General features: G+C 45.8%; 1 protein-coding gene across 2 annotated transcripts in view; it reads right to left on the bottom strand.

Moving 5' to 3' along the window:
* Window positions 1–23,537, bottom strand: part of AUG7 (nuclear matrix protein) — a 65,308-nt gene that overhangs the window by 16,695 nt on the left and 25,076 nt on the right. For both annotated transcript variants that reach the window (XM_087395519.1, XM_087395518.1), the window contains exons 3-5: window positions 4,900–4,961; window positions 2,929–3,020; window positions 2,123–2,248 (exon numbers count right to left, since the gene is read on the bottom strand). In XM_087395519.1, the coding sequence (XP_087251645.1) occupies window positions 2,123–2,248; window positions 2,929–3,020; window positions 4,900–4,961 (280 nt within the window). The remainder of the gene's footprint in view (window positions 1–2,122; window positions 2,249–2,928; window positions 3,021–4,899; window positions 4,962–23,537) is intronic.

The following is a 23,537-nucleotide window of genomic DNA, read 5'->3' as shown; positions in this document are numbered from 1 at the left end:
AAGTAGGCTAGGGGCACTTTTCTCTCCTTAGAGGTTTTTCCCCCTAACCACAGTTAGTTCACTAACTATGGTTAGTGAAGGATAAGGTTTTGTCACTTAGACAAAACCTTTCCCTCTTGTTGTATTCAGTCACTTCATCTATTGCAATCTGACGTTCAGCTCTCTTACTCTCTCACTCTCTCTTTGTCTAACACTCCTATGGGGAAACAAGTTGAAGTATCAGGATATGTGCTGCCCATAGGGTGAGAGACTATAGGTAGTGGCAATCCTGGACAGTGGAGAAAGCTTATGTATGCTTTCTTTCTCTACTTTGAGCAAATGGATGGCTAATTGGGCACTAGTGACAGCTGTGGGGAACTGAGTGGCTGAGTGGGCTGCTAGTAACAGTTCTAGGCTGAGAATAGAGATGGATACTTATTGCCAGGTTTAGTGGAAGCAAAGAACAATAGAGGTATGTGGATGCCTAATGGGAAATGTAAGAAAGAATGCATCCCTTATGTAACCTGGAATTCAGGGCCTCTCACTTAATTAAAGAAATAACTAAAGGGGCGCCAAGGTTTGGGGCCAATCTGTGTCTTGCACTCTAGCTCCCCATCTACTAGTTGTACTTTTGCTGAATTGTTAATATAACAAGGTTGGCTGGTTATTTGTTAGTTCTACTACCCTTTAATTTATTGAAGGCCGGTTTCATGGTTTCGTCGCCAAGACATCACCAACTTCCTCAAGGGGGTGAGTTCGTGGTTGCTTTGGTGAGGAGACATCACCATCTTCTTTAAGGAGGTGAGTTTGTGGTTGTCTCTGGTGTGAGTATTGATTGCTGTCAGCTGTTGTATCATGTGATTTGGTCGACTCCTGCTCCTCTCTAATCTGTCGTAATAGAGTCTCCCTCTGTCGGCGCATCTCAAGAAGATAAAGCCCAATGCAGACCTGGTCATGAAAGTGGATCAATCACGAGAGTGGGCTAAAACCGCTCCCCTCCTGGTAGAGGCAGTGGTATCATCCCTGGATGTCATACTAGGCTGGGGAGACACAAAGAAAATGATCCTCTGCCTCAATCACTCCCAACGTGCATAACATACAAATCCGTTGCTGTGTGGGTATACATGTTGCTCTCCTTGCCTCACTCCTCAACTGATGAGCTAAAACCCGCATCTGTCCAATGGCGATCTTCAGTGCATGTGAGACTTCTCTGTCCTCAAGATATCGGGTACTCTCAAGAAGCGGTCGCGATAAAACTGGGTTTTGGTGGGAAGCTCTTGATCCCTCCCTAGTCCGAGATGTATGGAGATGGAGGAGATTTAACCGTATGATACGATTAATCTCATCTCGTGGGATCAACTCAAGAGATGCGCCCATGCTGTACTGAAGTGGGGAGAGCTTGTCCATCAGAATGCCGTGCCTGGCAAACCATATGGTACACGTGCATACCATTTGTCTGCTCCGCTCTCTGCGTGTCGTTTGGATGACTCTAGTGCCAACCTTGGTAGTCTCCATTGAGGTAAATCCCAAACCCTATGGATGAATGTCACTGCTTGGACGATGGCATCAACCTGGAGAGGTGTCATGGCGAACTCCGCCTGTACTATCTCATGTGGGACCGAGGACTTACTCCAAATCATCCAGACCTCATTGTCACTTGTAGCCGCTCAAATCTCCTCCACTCTGTCTTCGGGAGATTGCTCCCCTAGAAGGGCGCTGCATACATGGCCGTCGGCCGCACTAACGTGTCAAAAAGCGTCGGTGGATCTTGAAAGTGTGCCTAGAAGCACTGTCTCTCTAGCCGGTCCAAAGCACTCTGTTCCCGAGTGAGTCGTGCCTGGGCTGTGTGGGTCATCACGAAAATGGGTCTTGTGAAGACTGCTCCCAAGTATGTGTAGGACTGCAATATCTCGACAGGTTCACCACCGTAGGTGAAGCTGAGTCGACCGAGTACAGCGCGCGAGGTTTTTTTTTTTTTTAAGAAGGCCAAGGAGGCATTCACAAAGACAGTAGTACACAGACAATGCAACAACATACAGAAATATCACTTTTCAAAGCACCACTCACTCACCAAACTCCCCAACTACTTCAAGGTGCTTTTAAACATGAACAAAAGGGAGCAAGCATTCAAAAGGAGCATTACACTGGAAAACTGGACTGAATCTGAACATCCGCTGGGAATAATCTGCACTCATCTGAAAATATCTGAGCCTGTCTCTCTGCCAATGCATCCAGAAGTAGAATATCTTTTGCTACCTGGTCATCGACACTGCCAAGCACAATAATTTAGGTGCTTGCTCAATGTAGTATCCAAAATGAAATGCAGAAAATCGAGCAGCTGAATGTAAACATGCAATATAACTATTAAGTGAAAGTGGACTCAAGTAGGTATGTGACAGTGAAATGACATGCAGGAATATGAAAACAATTACAAGGTTTTCCTATGCAGGGGTAAATAAGCTTTTCTTAAGTCATTACTCTTATGTGGGGTATGTAAGCTTTTCTGAAGTCATTACTCTTATGTGGAATATCATAACCTTCAGTGTTGGTCCAACAAGGCTCCAGAGCATCTTAGTCTCATCTTTTCCTCAGCCTTAGGTTTGATGCGCTGAAACACTATATACTTACTGTGATGTGTAGGCAGATGGTCATATATCATAGTCTGATTCCTATATGCTTCCAGGCAGTAAAGGCAAGTAGAGCTCTATGACCATGTTCCCCATTCCGCATTCATTTTTCATATAACATTGATGCACATACTAAATTTATATCTTTACAACAAACCCTACACAAATTACAATCCATGTTAACACACTGCACACAAAATCTTAGGAGCGAGAAATTGCTGGTATTGAGTTAATAAAATAAACTGTCTTTATACTGTCTACATGTAACACATAAACCACAGATGAGAAACTACAAGAAGGAAGAATATGATCTCATCCTCACCTCCATTCAGGGTTGTCTGCAAAACAGCTTGCTTCTACTAGATCCACAACAAGACGAAGCATTTCAGCACGGCTTTCATAACTGCCTCTTCCCTGAAAGAGAGAATTTTCTTAACACTAATTTGAACTAAATGGCAAGGCAAAGCAATGGCACATTTCATTACAAATAGATTTTGTAGATTATAACAACTTCTTACTGTTGTTTCAGAGTCACAATACGTTTTCTTGCAAAGGAATCACACAGTAAGTTACAAGCAAATTTAAGAGTTACAACACACCATTAAAGCTATTTATTATAAGGAAAACGCGTGCTGTAGGTGGTAATTTTTAAGATGTTTGACCTAGCTTGTCTGTACTCCTCCAAAGCCACTCCCTTGCTCATGAGGAAGTACTGGAGGTTCCATAAAGTCTATGAGGATATCTTCTCCTAACAAACTTTCCCTTTCAAATAGTCTTTTTCTTAACCAACTAACATGAAACATTAGACCCATTCTACATCCTTCTGGTAGTAAGCGAGCTCAAGCAACAAGCATCAAGATCTTAGCGGACTACTGTCCCACATGTCAACTATAACCCACCGCCTGCAGAGGACTAGTCCTCTGCAACAATATGCTGACCGTTCAATTGCACACGGTCATCAATTTACAGATATGCTTCCGCTTCAAGACCACTATCAAGGACATTGTCAATGGCTCGTTTGCCTTAGCTAGTGTCACTCTCCTGAAGGTCTTCAAACTGAAGCATCCAGCTATAGGTGTCAGCTGATCTAGGTGGTAAGAAAAGGGTACCTCTATTGTCCTTTCTGAGTTCCCAATCCGGGAAGGCAAGAACTAATGTTTTGCTGTTTTGAAGCTTTTCTACCAATCTCGGGACTGTTTTGGAGCTTCTGGAAACTTCTCCTTGCTGTTTTGAATCTGTCTCAGGCATCATTGGAGGAACCTACTCCAATTCTCTTTAAGCTAGTGCTATTGTAATGGCACGGAATCCTATGTTTCATGCTCATATGAAACACATTAAATTTCATTATCATTATGTCAGGGAGCGGCTACATGCACAGGACATCAGCTTGGTCTTCTGCACTACACAACAGAATGTGGCAGATCTCTTCACTAAAGCATTACCTCATCCAAAGTTTGAGGCTTTTTGCAAAGCTTTGAGCTTATATCCGTTTGGTGATTGATGTTTGCCTTGTACATTGTGACATTGTCATATTTATATTTCCTAAGGCAGTGGCCAATGTTATGTAACAAGGGGCTAGGTTCACTTTTTTCATTTATTAAGGTTTTTTACCCCTAACCGCAATTAGAGGTTGAGTTTGTGGGTGAGTTAGTCACCACACATCTTTCAACCTGGTTAGGGTCATTCTAGGGTTTCATCTCTATGACTACCCTAGCTTTGTCAGCTTGCTTCAGCTCCATTCTCTTGCGTTCTCTCGGTTCCATTTCCAACAATGACAGCTCTTAATTAATTTTTTCCTTCTGATTGAAGCCTTCATTGGCCCTTTTTCCTACATTTGCTGATGCATCTTCATCGATTTTTTTAATACTGGTTCTCTGCTGACATTTTTGCATTTGTGCCATATGTGGACCTTGACCGTGTAGAAAATTGCATAAGGCACATTCCTGCCTATACTTCGAGACTTACTCAAGGGTGGTGTTGTACTAGCTCTTTTGAACTTATTTGTGACGAGTACAAAGCAATTCATACAATCACAAAGCAAGTCCTTTGGTGCTACTGCATAACCATTTCTAGAAAACTTTCTGCATAACCATTAGCCTTTATGTATAAATCACAAATATTAATATGTCTTCCAAATAATGCCAAACAACCAACTTTAAAAACCATGCTAATCTTTTATTCATATGGGACCAACACTAGTTCATGTACAAATTCATATTTGTGTGAGTTTCTACATACATGTGTGTTCTTGCAGGAAATCCAATAAAGCTCAACAAAGGAAAAGCAAACTTACTTGGATAGCCTCTATATCGATTGTAGGAGTCAAGCCTAAAAATTTTGCAATTTCTGCTAAATCTGTCATTGAAGCAAGATTGAATACAACAAGAGATAACATAAACAAGTTAACACAATCTTGCTAATGCCAATGACGTCTATTCAATTTCAAATGACACGAAGTAAAAATAGCAAGCTGGACCACATACATACACATACCAAGATTGACTTCTTGTGGCATAACCTTTCAAAACAAGGTTCAGCACTTGGAGCATGTAATACGATAGTGCTTAATTGTGCATGTTGTTACACAAGAGTCCCCAAAAATGTTTCTAGAAACATGTCTGGTGGTTTCAAATAGAAACGTTTCAAAAATCTCAGACTTGCATTCTAGAGATTTTATGATCCATATCTCATCAATGATGTACTCTCTCTCTCTCTCTCTCTCTCTCTCTCTACATCTCACGGCAGAACTTATTAAGTGGACCAACGAACACACGCAAAGGCACATACTAATGGCATTGAACCAAGCATTGGTATATGGCTTCCCGATAGAATGGCAAGAGAACTGGATCAAACCAATTTACAAGGGGGGTGACCGCGATCAATTATCAAACTATAGAACCATTATGGTATGTTCCACTCTAGCCAAGCTATATAGTACAATAGTAGAGGCAAAGTTGAGTATTTGGGCAGAAAAGGAAAAGAAGAGGGCAGTGGGACAAGCGGGTTTCAGGCCCAAACACTCTACGGTGGATCACCTAGTCACCCTCCGAGTTTTGATGCAGGAAAGCCGCCTCAAGGGGATACCACTCTTTTGTTGTTTTATTGACTTTAAAAAGGCATTTGATACACTGCCCAGAGACGTGCTATGGGAGAGAATGCAATGCATAGAAGTGCCCGAGGAGATAAGGTTCACTGTCTTTAGACTTTATGAGAAAGTAAAAGCCAGCTGAAATGTAAGGATGGGATGTCACAAGAATTCTACAGTAATATGGGGGTCAAACAAGGATGCCCGCTCTCACCCACCTTGTTTGGTTTGTGCATTGATAGACTTGAGGAATTGGTGCACAAAGAAGCATGTAAAAGAGAATTGTCCAGTCTTAACCTAGCAGGTTTTGGGATTTGGTTGCTTCTTTATGCAGATGATGTGGTTGTTTTCACTGATAGTGAGAGCAAGAAGCAACAAATGATGGATATACTCGGCATATTCTGTTCGGAAAGTGGGCTGGCTGTTAATGTTACCAAAACTAAACTCATGACAGTCAAAACTATACAGCCAAGCAACCCCCCCTCAATCTCATACATGGGTCAACCAGTTGATACAGTGCACTCATTCAAATACCTAGGCATTCAAATTCCAGCCAATAATAAATGGAGCAGCTGTGTGCAACGGAGACTTGATGCAGGATGGGGAAAGTATTACCAATTTGAAAATGACTGCAGTAATAGCAATACAAGAAGATGGCATGTACGAAACATGATTTTTGGAGCATATGTGATACAGACAGTGCTCTAAGGAGTAGAGGTGTGGGGTGGGAGTGTAAACTACTCGGTGCTTTCTATCAATTCAGACAACGGATTTTGCAGAGGCATTTGAATGAGATGATTGCGAGTTGCCAAACACATATACTTGAACTTAAGAGTTTGCAATTAAGCTGGAATTAAGACTTATACAGCTTAAACACAAAGTGACATCATTGGAAAAATGCAATATGATTGAGGGGCCAAGACGGCCCCCCCCCCTTATTCAGGCTCACTTTATTCTTGAAAATGGAGATACAAGACCAAGGTGCAATGCACCTTCCAAACTGATGAACTCAGTGAAAACCTAGGACCTAGATACAAGACTCAAGAGCATATGTACAAGGTAGACAACAAAAAGGAGGACTCCAAGCTCAGGTTTCAACTCTTGGCTTGCCCAATCCACAAGGAAGAAGCCTGCAACAATCACCACTTACATCCAACATTAGAGACAAGCACTAGTTTCTAGAAAGATAGTAGAAACAACATGAAATAGTGCTGTAAATGAGATAAACTTGACAATACAGGCTCCCTTCGTGACTTGACCCTTTTGTAGATGAAGTCCTTGATGCCTCTGAAGCTACCTTGGGTGAGGAGAGTGTGGAAATGGGGCTGGAATGAGAACAGCTTAGAAAAACAACCCGTAGGCTAGAGAGAGAAAGCTTTTTATGGAGTGATAGCTGTAGAGAGAGAGTGCCAATGCTGATCCCAAGGGAGGAGATGTAAGAGAGGAGCTGCTGCTGTTCCAGAGGTGCACAGAAAGGCAGATTTCTGCAAGGAAAATGGGCTGGAACAGTAGAGAGAGAAATTCTGTAGTAGAGAGAGAAAGACTGCAGCAGGAGAGAGAAAGGGGCTGTGGCTGCTCCAGGCTAGGTGAAGGAGGATGCTGCTGCTGTTCCAGAAGAGCTGAGAGGGGGCAGATTTCTGGAGAGGAGGGGCTGGAACTGTAGAGAGAGAATGTGCTGTTGTAGAGAGAGAAAGTGCTGCTGAGGTGAGAGAATGGCCTGAGGAGAAGCTGGCCTCCTCAGGCTGCACCCAAGGAGCTGGAGAGGTTCTGCTGCATCATCCAAAAGGAGGGAGAAGAAAAGTGACGAAATTTTCATGTGTGGAATGAAGGGGAGAGGCCTTCTTTTATAGGCTCAGCCCCCCCCCCTAGGCCTAGAGTGGAAGGTGGACACTTGTCCCAGATTTTTGGTGGGCTGCAGTCCCAAAGAGGACAGCCCACAACCTGCCCCAAATCTACAAGATTTAGGGCCAAACACTTGGCCTGCATGCCCTGCCACTTGCCATGCATGCTGCCACATGTGTGGGACAGGTGGACTGACCTGCCAGCTCAGATTCCATGTGGCAGTCTGCCACGTGTCAGCTGCCACATCACTCCCAAAAACCCTAAAATTTCAAAGTTGTCAGAATTTAATTCTGATCGCACCCACGGGTTCCTAACAGCTTAGACTATCTATTGACGTACTCTAAGGTCATAACTGAGCCGTACTGAGCTCATTTGTTTGTCGTCTTATCTTGTATCTCCATTACTCTTGGCATGCTGCCAAGCCCACACCCAAAGCTCAGGGAACATTCTCTTGAATGGTTCCTAGGTCGGTATGCAATCTGTGCATTTGATTGGTGCCATGTTTGGGTACTCAGGTGGGGTGTGGTTTCTAGATGTCCCTCTCAAAGAGAGGCCATCACTCTTGTGGGTCACTAATGCCCATAACCCCAAGCAAGGGGGTCCACCCTCAAATGCTAGACCTAGTCCCCATTGTCCGTAACTAAACAGTAGGAAAACATTTCATTTCTTAATAAGCATACTATTGAAAAACGAAAAGAAATAGTACCAAGCAAGTGGATACATGTTGAAGCAGGATGACAGGGAGTATATCATCCTCGAAATGGAATGATTTGGAAAAAATGCAGAAATCTTTTATTAGGAGACACCTTGGCATCAAGGCTACTACACCCTACTCTCTGCTACTTCTAGAGACAGGATGCTTACCCATAGAGTTACATGCTTTAAAGAAGGTACTCAAATACATTACAAAGGTCAAAGGCATGGATGCTGAAAGGCTGCCAAAGAGGGCATGGGGAGAAAGTCAAAAGCCCCAAAAGACAAACAAGAGCAAGATTTTGGCATCTGGATGGGCACTAGATCTGAGAAATTGGTTCAGGAAGTACTTGAACTACTCACCAGAGGAGGTAGATGAAGATGCTTTTCATCGTGACCTGCTGAATGCACTACACAGGAAATGGCAAACAGCTAAAAATAGAGATAAGTTCGAGTACTACTGCACATTTACCAACCCCCAATATTGGCCCACTTATACGGCAGAGGAGTCAGCCACGCATAAGTACATTTGCACACCTATGGCAATGCATAAGCGGAGGGCTTTGGCTTCACTTCGCACCCGATCACACTAGCTGCAAATTGAAATAGGAGGATGGAAAGACATGCCAAGAGAGAGCAGAATATGCCAATTATGTGACCAAGGTATGCCAGAAACAGAAGAACACATGGTAATGATATGCCCTTACTATGCACACATTAGGAAAAAGTTCAGCTCTCTTCTTGAGGGACATAACAGACTGGCTGATTTGCTACATAAGGCGTCACCCTCAGCTTTAGGAACATTTGTATCTAAGCTTTTCAAGCACAGAAACTCACCTAGACATAAAGGTAGTTTCTCTTATTACCCTCCCCTTTGAGGGAGGAGTCTTTATGTATGTAAGGTTTTGTATTGTTTCAGGTCCCATAGGCCGATTTTTTTTTTTTTCCATGAAAACGACTTCTATTAAGTAAGAACAAAAACCCGCGAGAGCAAGCTCAAAGCGGAATACATCATGAAATCATGAGGATAAATTAAAAAAACCCCTCAGAGTGAGGTGGAAAGAAGCCAAGGCTGAGGCTGAAAGTGCCATCTCAACCCTGTAGTAGATTCAGAGAAGAAAGGAGAATCCTTCCATTCCCTGAAGAAAGAAGCCCTCCTAGCTGAGGCTGCACGGGAGTCCCCCTGCATACCCGTCCATACGGCCATCAGAGTGTGTACGATGTCTGTCCAGATACTAGCCAATGTGTGCGAGGGATGAACCTGAGTACCCTCCATAGCCTCTGTGCATCTGGCTCTCCAGATATGCCAGGCTGCTATGCTCGCTAGAATCTCCCAAGAAGTATCCACAGAGGCATGTACAACTGTAAAAGGACGGTGTGGTACCACATCCAATGAACAGAACTCAACCCGATGACGTCGAACCGAAATGGCCCGAGAGGAGTCAACTCCCTCATAGAAAACCTGAGGTCCTGTAAGAGAAAGCCAAGCCACCGAGCCCCAAGTCATAAAAAATGGGGAATGGGCAAAGTGACTGAAGATCCTGGCTATCCCCGTCCAAATCAATCTCGCCTGTCTGCAATCCCATAAGCAATGCTGAATAGACTCTGAAGCAGAAAGGCAACGAGGGCAAGTAGGGTCGGCTCCGAATCTGGACCTCCAAAGGTTCACTGCAATCCCTCCATGGATAGAAAGCCAAAAGAAGATAGTGATCTTTCTATTCCTGTGGGATTTCCAGAGCCTCCTCCAGAAGTACCTCTGCTAATCCGCAGTATACCAAAAGTCTCCCAATGAGGAACTCTGGAGGGTCTCCAACCTCTACTACTGAGCTGAAATCTCCTGGCATTACTGACCGTGTAACGAAAGAAGGGGATGCTCTTCTCTCGATGCCCCGCGTCAATCCACTCCCACTCTCCGGGGTCCCACTGTAAATACCTAATGGGAACTCCTCCATAGAGCCAGAGCCTCCAAGACCCGGTGGAGAGTAGCTGGGGGTCAGGGTCTAAGAACCACTCTGAATCTGATCCCTGCATCAAAAGACCTACAACCCTGATAAGCTGAAAAGCAGACTCAAGCAAGATGTCCTCTGTGGACCTCTGTACCAGAGGGCTTCTTGGGCCTTTTCTTCTTCCTGGGGCAATCCCTGGCAAAGTGTCCCGAGGTCCTCCAAATCCTGCACTGGTCCTGCCTGCCTGAAATCTCCACTCTTTGGCGAAAAAAGGAACCATCCGGGCGCTGGATCATAACGTGATCCGTCTTGAGGTTAGAATCCTTGCAAAGGACCCTAACTCTAGGAACCCCATCAGCCTTGGTTGCCTCTGCTGCAGTCAATGGCAACCCAGGGAGGGGTGGGATCTCAGCAACTGCACCAAAATGCTCCCCAATAACAGAAAGAAGTCGATGGTAAACCTAGGGAAGCCCGGGGAACCTGATGAAGAGCGAGAAGATTTTCTTATCCACCTCTACTGGGTCGAAACCAATGTGAAAGGCTTCAAAGAAGATCTTCATGTGTCCCAGGTGTAAAGACTCAGCCTTAAGCACAGTGCTCGCAGCCTCTGGAGTGCCAAAAACAACCTGGAAAAAACCTCGTCCCAGAAGACGGACATCTAACAATCGAGGAGTGAGGTCTGGGGGGAGAGCCGCAAGCATCCAGTCTCTAGCTTGGGATCTGGAGGGGTGAGACCCGAAGATGCGTGCTAGCAACGTGGTAGAGCATTCAATCTCTACATCCTTCTTGAGCTGCTGCAACTCGTCTTTAGAGAAAGTGATAGTTTTCACGGCCGGTGGAGGTGGAGTAGGATTGGCTGACGGGGTATCCATCGCCAATCGGGGTGAGGAGGCCGACTCTAACAAATTAAAGGCTCCTTCCGTTCCAGAAAAGCTGCGGGAGAAAAGGGGGCAGAAGGAAGGGAAAGGAGGCAAGGAGGAAGCAGGGGGGAAGGGGAGGGAAGGAGGAGAGGGGTTGAAAGGGGAAAGGAGCAAGCTGAGAGGGAGGGAGGGGGCGCTGGAGGGGAGGGCTGAGAGGGAGTGGAGAAGAAGGAGAAGGAGAGGGAGAGGGAGAGGAAGGAGAGAAGGGAAGGGGAGGAGAAGGGGGGGGGGGGGAGGGGAGCAGGCTGAGAGGTAGGGGGAGGGCTGAGAGGAAGAGAGGGGGCGGGAGAGCAGGCAGGGAGGGGGCGGAACAGCAGGGAGGGGGCGGAACAGCAGGGGGGAGGCGAAGGGCAAGCAGGGGGAGGGGGCGGAACAGGGGGAGGGGGCGGAAAGGCAGGGGGAGGGGGCGGAACAGCAGGGGGGGAGGGGGCGGAAGCAGGGAGAGGGGGCGGAACAGCAGGGGGGAGGGGGCGGAAGCAGGGGGAGGGGGCGGAAAGGCAGGGGGAGGGGACGAGGGACAGGCAGGGGGAGGGGGCGGAGCAGCAGGAAGGGGGAGGGGGCGGAGCAGCAGGGAGGGGGCGAGGGACAGGCTGAGGGGAGAGAGGGAGGGACGGGCTGAGGGAGGGGGAGCAGCAGGGGAACGGGGAGGAGCAGCAGCTCATTCAAAGTGTTTGAATTGAGGCCTCCATGTTTCTCTCGGTCAAGACCTACTTGACAAAAACGCCTCATAAAAATCTAGGGCTGAGGCTGAAATTGCCACCTCAAACTTGTAGTGACCTCCGAGAAGAAGGGACAACCTATGAAACGGGCTGTAACATGGAACGGACCTAGGCCGATTTTTGGTCTTCACAGGACAATAATATATTCTTCTTCTTCTTTTTTTCTTCTCTCTCTCTAAGAAATGAAGAGCAATGGCAAACAACAGATAATCCAAGAAGTTTTACAGCAATGTAGTATTGCAGCTCCTGCACCACAGCTTGTGACTAAGGTACAAGAAATTGTCACTACTCGGCTCAAATCTATGGGACAAGAAATTACAGCAACAATGCATAACAAGATTGGCAAATGTGATGTCTATGGAGAAATACAAGAGCAGGGAATCATAGCAAGAAACAAGATCTTACGCATTGGGGGATTACAAGACAGTTGCACTAATTGTTTTGATGAGGAAGGTGGATACATTGAGGAAGAGAAGTCTACCCAACTCAAGAAGGCAATACCACAATCGAATGGGATGAGAAGGAAATAGGCCTTATAACCCCAAAAAGGGAATCAAGTACAAGTCTACTTCAAAGAAAATATTTCAACAACCAAGATTCTCAAACAAGCAAACAAGCTGAAGGGCACTCGAGTTTGGATATCTAAAGAGCTCACTCTGACTCAGCTCAAACAAAGAGCAAACGAACTTACCAAAGTGAAGGAAGCACGCAAAGAGGGCAAATGGGCAGTTTATCGAGATGAGCAGGCACTCATTCGAGACTTCAAACCTACTCTCAGTCTTAAACTGATGTTATTCACACCGATTTCAGGGTAGTATTTGGAATGTAATAGTTATGCTATATTAATTTCGAGCTGAGATGTGCACTGCTCGAATCTCTGGTCTAACCAGATGTTGCAAGTCATTTTGACATTTTACACTTTGTCCCATAGGCTCGTGAGGCTCCCGAGGACTCTCTCTCTCTCTCTCTCTCTCTCTCTCTCTCTGCATTCTGCATTGGTGTAAATGCTCGTTTAGTAGCTCCACCCTCACAACTCACTTGTGTCGGGATTTTCACAGTCTCATAGACCCATCGGTCTTCCACGCCTTTCTATTCCGTACACTGCTGATGTCAGCACCATGCAGATCCATCCTAGCTCCGGGTACCTTCCATGTTCTTTGATGTGAGGTGCTGCCCATGTGGCAGCCCCCTCTCTTCTTTTCCTCTTGGGCACATCCTGCCCTAGGTCTCCCTCCCCCATGCTCTCCTCATTTGGGGGCTTACAGATGGGGAGGTGACCATTCCAACACCCCCTCTCACCGACACATCTCGGCCCAATGCCAACACGTCGATGAAGATGCTCCAGTAAGTCCTTGGTCGTAGTCCTCTGAAACTTTTCGGTGTCAAAATCTTTTCTTGGCTTTTCATCCAGTGGCTCCTACTCCACCAGGTCCGGTTCCGCTTCTGCACACCATCCTGGTACACAGGTCCATCTCTGGTAGCACCTCTTGGCACCACCTCCTTCAGTCACGTTCCTGCCTTCGAACTCGAGCAATCCAGCCATCACGATCTTCCAGTCGTCCCCCTCATAATGAGTGAACAACCTGGAGTCTTCCGGGCACCATGCTCTGAGGGTCTGTTTCAACCCGTCCTTCTTTTGGCAAGGTTTGCAACAAAAGTACATCTCCAGATAACCTGGACCGCGAACTTTAAACGCACCTGAGTCACCCTCCTTCTCGCAAGGGCACAATCCTCCAGTCGTGGAAGTCGATTCCCAAGAGCTTCTGAATAAGATCATCCTTCAGCAAGGTCCCTGCCTTCAGGCTCCCACACCTGTGAGCCTCCTCCTTGGGCTCTGATACCATGTTACAAAATACCCAACAGAGGGTACACACAGCGGAAGACTTATAGTAATGCCCAGGAGCTCACACCGTGTGCGTGTGGGGTGTGGAATCACAAACTTCTTTACTTATGTGCTCAATAGATGTGCAAACTCATCAATAGACAATGAACCAGCCAGATATAGAAGACACCAAAACTCATATATTTCCGTCCAAAACTATGGACACAATACAAAAGAGATAGATCCAGAGTCCCACCAATGGTGTGGTCCTCTGATCCTACCACAAGGTCCTTCTCCTATCAGCTGGCTATCTCTAGACTCGAGCCCTCGTGCTCCACCTCGAGCGTAAGTATACTTTCCGTCCAAAGATCTCAGCACCTTGCTGCCCTAGTAGACAGCCTAGGCTCAGCCCCAAGTGAGCTCAGTATGCAGCAACTCTGGCCCTGCTTTGCCTCCTGGATGTAGGCCCAAAGATCAGGCTTCTGCTGCTCCTGCTGCTCCTCTGTTTGCTGACTTGCTGGATGCTGAAATGAGGCCAAGAGCCTCTCCTTATATAGGCCCTAAGGCCTGCTGAGAAAACCGACCAGCCAGCCTCATACTGGCCGACCAGTCTGCTGCTGGTCCAGCCCTTTAAGGGCTCACAAAACTAGGCCTTTATGGCCCACACTTTTAGGGCTTTTGGCACTCCAATCTAGGCAAGGGCCCAGACTATATATAAGGCATGCCACTGCCCACTGGCATTTGCTGCTCCACCAGGCCCCATACAGCCCCGTACACCTGCGCTCCTGACCTGCCATGTCAGCGCCTTTCTGTCCTGCTGGTTCTGCCCTCTGCCAGGCTCTTCTCCAGCGCCGTACAATTCCGTACACTGCTGATGTCAGTGCCATGCAGATCCATCCTAGCTCCGGGTACCTTCCATGTTCTTTGATGTGAGGTGCTGCCCATGTGGCAGCCCCCTCTCTTCTTTTCCTCTTGGGCACATCCTGCCCTAGTCTCCCTCCCCCACGCTCTCCTCATTTGGGGGCTTACAGATGGGGAGGTGACCATTCCAACAGCGACACGTCACAGACTTCTATACATTTGAGTCAGCCCCAAGACACAGTGGAGTAGTGGAGGAGGAGGAGCTAGCCGATATGACAGCAGTCTGGATGAGCAGCCGGCAATGTACTACCGAGAGAGGGGCGCAGAGGCCACATGTGCAACAAAGAGCCCCCAGAATACACTCTATTGAGGTCTGACCTATCACAGCTTTCCTCAAGGGAGACCAACAGAGACAAGGGGTCACCCTAGACATAGCCCAGAGAGTCCAAAGAAAGAGGAGACCGCGTCCCCCAACACAGCGCGAGACAACTCAACAAATGCAGATACGAGACATCTTCACAGCCCACCAGAGAGCCATCACTGTACCATGCTTCGGTTTTGTCCCAGCGCTTGGATAGATTGATTCATTGATATGGCCCACTCTGCAGTTGTAGTTGACTTTTTTTTCTATGATTATAATTCTGTTAGCATAGATTAGTACTCAGCAAGGGTCCTAGCATACCCTTTGCTTCAGCCCACTAAGGCTTGTATGAGTTCACTTTTCTATGTACTTTGTCCCATAGGCCCGTGAGACCTCCTGTGGACGTTAATCTCTCTCTCTCTCTCTCTCTCTCTCTCTCTCTCTCTCTATCTCATCGACTCCGCATTGTTGAGGGAGTACCCAAGGAGAGGCAGATTTGTACCTTGTGTGAATCTACACGAGATCAAGTCAGAGGAGCATTTCATCTTCGAGTGCCCAATGTACTATGAAATACCAGGCCGCTACTATTGTCTCTTTAGAGATAGCTTCGAACTATTGTCTCTTTACAAAATATTACAAGACCTCCCACTTCCTTTCCTATCCAAATCAGAGATGCTTAGATGCCTTCATCCATGAGACAGTTAGGCATCGAGGGAGCCTACTCAAACTACAAAGACGAGGACAAGGGACGCGAGCAAACCCACCTTAGAGCATGATCATAGAGTTCTTCCAACCAAATCGCACAAATCATTGTTCAACGGGTAGTCGGCTAGGTAGAGATCCGACACGACACACCTGACAAAGGGAGGAAGCACAGATCATGCTTGGAGATATCCCTTCCATGTTTAGGCCTGTGACGCAACCTATAGGAGCTACCATGGCCCTTGTCAAATGCAGAGCTGTAGCCACGAGGCCACACCGGACCACACACACAGATAGCTGCCAGCGCTCTATCTCTGAACTTATACCACCACAGCCCCGCCAACCATTGGGTCCTTCATGACCTCCCTCGCATTGTGAAAATCGGGCCAAAAGAAAAGAACCCCCAAGTATGTAGAGGATGCAACAATCTCTACCAGTAATCCATCCAGTGTGAAGTGCTCTCTGTGCGTGGCTTCCTGTGATGTATTGAAGATCATGACCTTGGTTTTAGGAAGGTTGACCTTCAAGTCGTGTCCTGCAGAGTGTATCCAAGTGGTGCTGGGGGCCCTTTGATGAGGACGAGAGTAAGACCAATTCATGTATGTATAGGAGGATCTGGATCAAGGATCTGGTGAGGGAGCAACCGGCCTTCCCTAGGGTCCTAATGGAATTTATCAGAACCCTTCTTGAGACTCGCATAAAGTGCCATTACTGCTCAGATGATCTCTTGATCATGCCCCAGCTCCTGGAAACATTTGACGAGGTGAGCTCTCAGCACTGTGTCAAAAGCTTTGTAGAAATCCACGAAACAGCAATAAACCCTCTGTCTCCATGCTCTCGCCTCCTCAGTGACACCTTTGAGTGTGAGTATGTGATCTAGGGTCCCATGATCCAGTCCAGAAGCATGCATGCCCCTTGGCTCTTGAGTCCCTGAAGCTCTGTAAACCCGCTAACCTCTGTGTCGAGCACTGATAGATCTTGGACTTGACATGCCTGTCCCTCTGCTTTTGAGTCCCTGAAGCTCTGTAAATCGGCCAACCTCTGTGTCGAGCACTGATGCATAGATCTTGGACTTGACATGTCCAATCATAATGGTCCTGTAGTTTTTTGGGCTCATGGGTTCCCTGTCTTGTGAATGGGAGTGATAGTGTTAAGGGTCCAAGTGTGAGGGAAACTGGTGCAAACTGGATGCGAGTTGGCGAGGTGTCAATCCTGAGAAGTGACCATGACTGTGTGTGTTGCTATGGTGGCGTAAAACCTGTGATGGAGCGCTGGCGATTGTCGGCATGTGTGGTTTACTGTGGTCTCCTGGCTATGGCCCTGTGGCGAACAATCGCCATTGTCACTCGTGTGGGTTTTGTCTCTGGTCTGGTAAGCACGGAGAGAAGGTCCCCTAATATGATCTGTGTCTCAGTTCGCTGGTGAGTCTGTCGTATCTTTGGCTCAGGTCCTCGTGTCCGCCATCTTCATAAGTCTTGTTGGTTGGGGCTATCTTGTTGGAAAAACTCAGTGATCATGCTTTGAGAGGAGTCTGGATGTATGCCTTGATCTTGCCTACGTGCTCGGAGCAACGACTCCCTATGTTGAACAACCTCATGATTGAAGGCTGCCAAGTATCTCTGCTCTACGTAGGACTAGGGACTGGATAGGGGTTCGAAAGCATCCCTGAAGAGGCAATGATAGCGACCTTTGATCTCATAGTACATGGGGCATCGGAAAGCGAAATGCTCCTTTGACTCAATCTCCTGATGATCATATAGGGTGCCAATGTGACCCTCTCTGGTTATACGTTCTGCTCGACCACTGAGAGAGAGAGAGAGAGAGAGAGAGAGAGAGAGAGAGAGTATATTAAACGTCCACGGGAGACCAAAAAGTGTATGGGACAATAGAAAAACCATCTAATAGGAGCGCACATGGCAACTCCCAAGGAGTGCATAAAGCAACTACCAAGAAGGGGACATACATACATACAACATAGATAATTACATACATATACATATAGATAGATAGATAGATAGATAGATAGATAGAGAGAGAGAGAGAGAGAGAGAGAGAGATTAACTCCTGTTGGGCTGAGACAAAGTACAATCAGAGTGTGGGTTGAGGCAAAGGGTTCGCTAAGGCCGTTGCTGAGTGTTATGCTAATAATCTAAACAACTCACACTCAAAACTAGTGCTCAAATACATGTCTAGGTGACATGGATGATGGGGGCTCTCTAGTGGGATGCGAAGATGTTTGTATTTGTGTCTATCGAGTCGTCTCTTGCTGTGGCGGGGGGCATGATCTTTGTGATCTGTATATCCTATTGGACATATGAAGAGTTGATACCTTGGCTTGGATGGTCTACTTTGAGGAGGGTTGAAATGGGCTGAACCTGCATTCTACATGCTGTGGTCACCCTCTACATCGTGAGAGAAAGAAAGAAAGAAAATTAAGTCTTCGGAAGACTAATGGGTCTATGAGACTATATGAAACCTGATACAACAAGCTGAAAGGGTGGAGCTACTGAAATGATCATCATCACCCATGCTAGATGCTAAATGTTACGTAGTCATAAAAAGCATCAATACTACACTGTCCTAACATCAGCATCATCTATATCATCATCATCATCATCATCATCATGTCAAATCAAATCCAATGTCAACGAAAGGTCCCTAGGAAGTTTGTGGACCCGTAACTTTGGTATAAGAGCCATTAAGTATGCCCAAATATATGATGATACGACGGGGAAATTCAGAGTTAGAACTTCAAAGCAAACAGGTTTTCTTCCAAAGTTCAATAAACTTCCCAATTTGAAAAGGAAGGGGCACTTTAAGAAGGAGGTTCCTCAGGTACCACCTAAGAAACCTCAAACACAAAATTATCCTCTCTTGAAGAAAGAGGATTATGAAAGGGCCAGGCAAGAAAATCTTTGCTTCAAATGTTTGGGCAAAGACCATGCTACTTGGAACTGCCCTAAAAATAAACCAGCGGGAGCTAAAGCCCCAAATAGACCTCCACAAAAACAAGTGCATGCGGTGCAAGTGTTGCTGCTTAATGGTCTGAAAAGTACACTGAGGTAGAGGTCTGTCATGAGGATAGCACCCACATGTGATGTCTATCATCGACAATGTGACAGCCCACCTTTGGTCCTCATGCTTTAACGAGGATGCATGGAAAAATTAAGGGGCAAAGAGTAAGAGTGATGGTCGATGATAGTGCAACAGAACTACTCATTAGTTAAGAAATTAAAATTGCATGAGAGTCCTAATGTCCATAAATATGTAGTCTTTTTGGCAAAGGACAGTGATAAAAAAGTTTGGGACACCATGATACATGGTGTAGAGGTGGATATTCAAGGTTATCAGAATGCCTTGGATTTCCAAATCATGCATCTCGACCGAACAGACGTAGTACTTGGTTGAGAATGACTGTATAGTCTTGGGCATAGCTTACAATGGAGTTATCTTAATAACTCCATTATGTTTCGAAAAGAGGGTAGAGTCTTCCAGATTCAAGGAGAGCATGATGTGCCTAACTCTCCTCTTATTTGTTCGATGGAATTGGAACAACTACCACACCAAGAAGAATGCGAGATATATCTCTGTGAACTTACTTTTATTGGTGATTTTACGTCTTTTGCATCGGAAAGAAGTAATGTAGTTTTTGATAATGTTAAAAAGCATAAATCTTATTTCAATGATTTAATGTTTGAATTTAAAGATGTTTTTCCATATGATTTACCTAATGGTTTACCCCCTGAGAGAGAAGTAGATCATAAAATAGATTTAATTCCTAGATCTACCCTTGTTTGTAAACCCCCATATAGGCTAAGTCAAACGGACGAACGTGAGGTTGAAAGACAACTAACGGAATATCTTAGGAAGGGCCAAATCCAACCAAGTAGCTCACCTTGGTCTCCACCAATTTTACTCGTAAAGAAAAAGAATGGTACTATGTGTTTATGCATAGATTACCGAGCACTAAATAAAATCACCATAAAAAATAAGTATCCTATGCCTCGCATTGATTAGCTCTATGATCAATTACAAGGGGCAGAATACTTTACTAAAATTGATTTAAGATCAGGATATCACCAAGTATGAATTAGGGAAGAGAATGTCCCTAAGACATCATTTCGTACTAGGTATGGGCATTATCAATTTAAAGTAATGCCATTTAGATTAACAAATGCTCCAGCAACTTTCATGACACTTATGAATAGTGTCTTAAGGCCATATCTAGGGAAATTTGTAGTAGTACTTTTAGATGATATCCTTATTTATAGTAAAACCAGAAAAAAGCATTTGGAACATTTGCGAAAAGTGTTCCAACTGCTTAGAGATAATTCACTCTTTGCTAAAGAATCCAAATGTGAATTCTTTGCAAAAGAAGTGAAATACTTGGGACATATAATATCCCAAGAAGGGATTCATATGGACCATGACAAAGTAAGGGCCATATTGGAATGGCCACATCCTACAAATCTAGAAGAATTACATATATTCTTAGGTTTGTCAGGATTCTATAGGACATTCATACAGGATTACACTAGGATTGCTGTTCCGATGACGGACCAACTTAAGGGGAAGGGATATCCCAAGAAGGGATTCATATGGACCATGACAAAGTAAGGGCCATATTGGAATGGCCACATCCTACAAATCTAGAAGAATTACATATATTCTTAGGTTTGTCAGGATTCTATAGGACATTCATACAGGATTACACTAGGATTGCTGTTCCGATGACGGACCAACTTAAGGGGAAGGGAAGCACCTTCATATGGGATGAACCTCAAAAGAGAAGTTTTGAAAAATTAAAGGTAGCTATAGCGGCAGATCCTGTCTTAAAAGTAGTGGATCCCAATGAACCATTCGTGGTTGAGACAGATGCCAATGATTTTGCTGTTGGGGCGGTACTTATACAAAAAGTTCGACCAGTGGCTTTTGAAAGCAAAAAGCAAAATTTGAAATTATCTTTGATCAGGAGAGCATTAAGTGAATTTGTAATCAGCCAGAGCTTGAAGGTGGTTGGGTTTATGTAACATTTTGATATACAATTGACATATAGGAAAGGGAAGCCGAATGCCAATTGTTAATATAGCAGACTCTCTTAGCCGAATGCCAATTGTTAATGAATTGAGTTTTACTCAATTTCAGAATAATTTCCTAGAGTCCTTAAAGGGGAAATGTGAGTTTGATCCTCACGTCTCTGAAATATGGAAAGCAATTAGAAATAGGGATCCAACTAATCGAGAGGCTTTCACTGAGGAGTCGCATGGAAATGGCGACACACCACAAGTTGGTGATTAAAGACTTAAGTGAAAAAATTATACTATTGAGGATGGCTACCTGCTCTACAAGGGTAGAGTATGAGTCCAAATTCTTTTTGAATGTCATGATAGTCCGAGTCCTAGACACCCGAGAATTCAGAAGACATATGTGCTTCTGAAATACAATTCTTTTGGCCTGGTAAGGACGTCCAAGATTATGTATTGAAGTGCCAAAAATGCCACATCAATAAGGCTGAACGCCTTAAGGAAGGAGATCTCCTACACCCATTGGAGATTCATCTCGCAAATGGGAAAGCATCTCCATGGATTTCATTGTGGGATTACCTAGGACACAAAGGGGGCACAACTCAATGTGGGTAATTGTGCATCAGTTGACCAAGATGGCTCATTTTATTCCTATCAGTGAAGATGTTAAAACTCCATAATTAGCTAGGCTATTTGTGGAGCATATCTATAGACTGTCTGTAATGAAGGGGAGAAAGAGGCCAAGTTAGAGGCCCTTTAGGTGGAAAATATGGAGGGACTATATAAGTCTCCATCCACCCACTACTATGTACTTTTTGATGTGACATCTAATCCTATCTACTCTCCCTTCCTCCTTCTTGCCTACACTCACTCACTCTCTCTCCCTCTTCCCTACTCCCTCTCAATCTGTCCCTCTCTTCCTACCTCATTCTCTCTCTCCTACCCTTCGTCTCCCTCTTCCCCTCTCTCCTCCTCCTTCTGCTCCTCTATCCCCCTTTCTCCAAATCTGTCCCTACCCCCGTCTCTACATTGGTATCAGATGGCACCTTCGCTTCCCCTTCATCCTTCATTCCAAATCCCAATACTATGCCACCACCAACCGATAACACTCAGACAGGGCTGTAACAACGACCGACTTATGTGCAATAAAAGACTTGTGTGCTAAACTAGCAAACGAGTATCGCACACGCCAGTCGCACAACCTATAGCCTAGAGTAAGAACTTCAGAATTGAGCGCACAAGGTGTGGTTGTGTAATGCTAGGCATGCAATTGACAAATCACGCCAGCAAGTTTCGACACCAACATCACCAAGGGCTTCAGAATCATCAAGCTGTGGCAGGAGATAGCATTTGCCAAGCCACTCTACAACTAGGTCTCCCGAAAACATCAAAATACACGCTTTCGTGAGCTCAAAAAGGGCTTCTTGTTCCCAAGATAGTACGCGACTGCTCGACACATCAATCGTGAGCAGCCCGTCTGTTCAAGAGCTTCTCTGCAAGGGTGTACCCAACGGTCTCGATCTGCAGCCCATCCTTGCTCAGGCCCTCAACCCGTCAGCCGTAACTTGCCACGCATGAGTTTACCCAACGGTCTCGATCTGCAGCCCATCCGTCACTCAGGCCCTCAACCTGTCAGCCGCCATAGCCTGCCATCCCTTCCCGTCGCCGTGCTTGCAACCCGTTGCCATCCTGGCGCCCACGCCGCGCCCATTGACGCCGCCCTTTCGTCGACGCTGTGCCGCTGGAGACCTTAGCAATTGCTAATGTTCAGCTAGTTGGGGTTTAGGTTGGGCTAGGTTAGTTACTTGTTAGGTTAGTTTAGGTTTGGTTAGGTCTAGCTAGTTAGTGGGTTGAGTTACTTTGTTTAGGTTTCGTTAGTTTGGTCTGGTTAGGTTGGGTCAAACTAACTAGGATTGAGTACCTCATGGATTGGTTAGGTTAGACTAACCAACAGTCCTAACTGCCTTAGGAGTCTTAGGTTATTGCTGTACTAACTGTCCTAGGTGACTTAGGGACCCCCCTCCCCCTTCAAAAAAAAAAAAAAAAACAGTTCACTTTCAGCCTCTTTTTAGGGGCCTTTCAGAGCCCATTTGGAGCCATTTTGGCTTCGTTTTGAAGCTTCTTCGACAACCTTTCTTATGAGCCTCTCCATCGACATTTTCGTGTTTTCCACACACTACCTCAGGGGTTCATTACAGTAGGGTTTTCTCCTTGCCTACATTCGAGCTCTCTCTCCAGGGCTAGTCACCATGGCACCGAAGCGTGTTCCTCGTGATATATCGCATGACTCTGATGAGGCTGCTCAATATGAGCAAGTGCCTACCACAATGGTTGCATCCACTGGTGGTGCAGAGGTTCCTTCCACTCAGCCTCTCTCTCCTGCATCCCAGGAAGTGCAGACAGCGCAAACGTAGTTTCAGGATGCCCTTTCCTCTATGCTCCAGGGTGTTTTCCACCAGATAGGACGAGAGTTCCGCCAGCAGCTTACCATAGCCATGATGCAGGATACGGCTCTTGTCCACATTGGTCAGCAGATCACATCTGCCATTGTTCTGCAGGATAAGGGTAAGCAGCCCGCACCCTAGCACAGGGACCATTTAGACAGTCAAGATGTTTTGTCTGCCCCACGCAGGGGTTTTATGGCAGATGCCCGTCGTGCCTATGAGCATCAGTCTTCTGGACCATTGCATGTACCCTAGCTTGGGGATTATCTAGACATAGATGATGCATTTTTTGTGTCACAGAGCACCTTCTTACAAAATGTCAGGCCCTCTTTTGGCTCTCAGCTTTCTGCATCTATGCAGGTTGAGCCGTCTCTTTTGGGCCGACCCATTGGTGTGTATCCGGCTAGTGCTCCTTTCACTGCACCAAAGAGTATGCCTGGAGTTGGCTTGGGTTTATATGGCAGCCCACAGCCCCAGGAGAGAGGTCAATCTTCTTCTCAACCCTTTGATAT

Source organism: Dipteris shenzhenensis, chromosome 24 (assembly GCF_047967505.1).
Source record: "Dipteris shenzhenensis isolate YYH24624 ecotype China chromosome 24, Dip_SZ_1.0, whole genome shotgun sequence".
In the NCBI taxonomy this organism is placed as follows: domain Eukaryota; kingdom Viridiplantae; phylum Streptophyta; class Polypodiopsida; order Gleicheniales; family Dipteridaceae; genus Dipteris; species Dipteris shenzhenensis.
The sequence above is the reverse complement of the archived record's forward strand: the minus strand, read 5'-3'. Positions and strand labels throughout refer to the sequence as shown.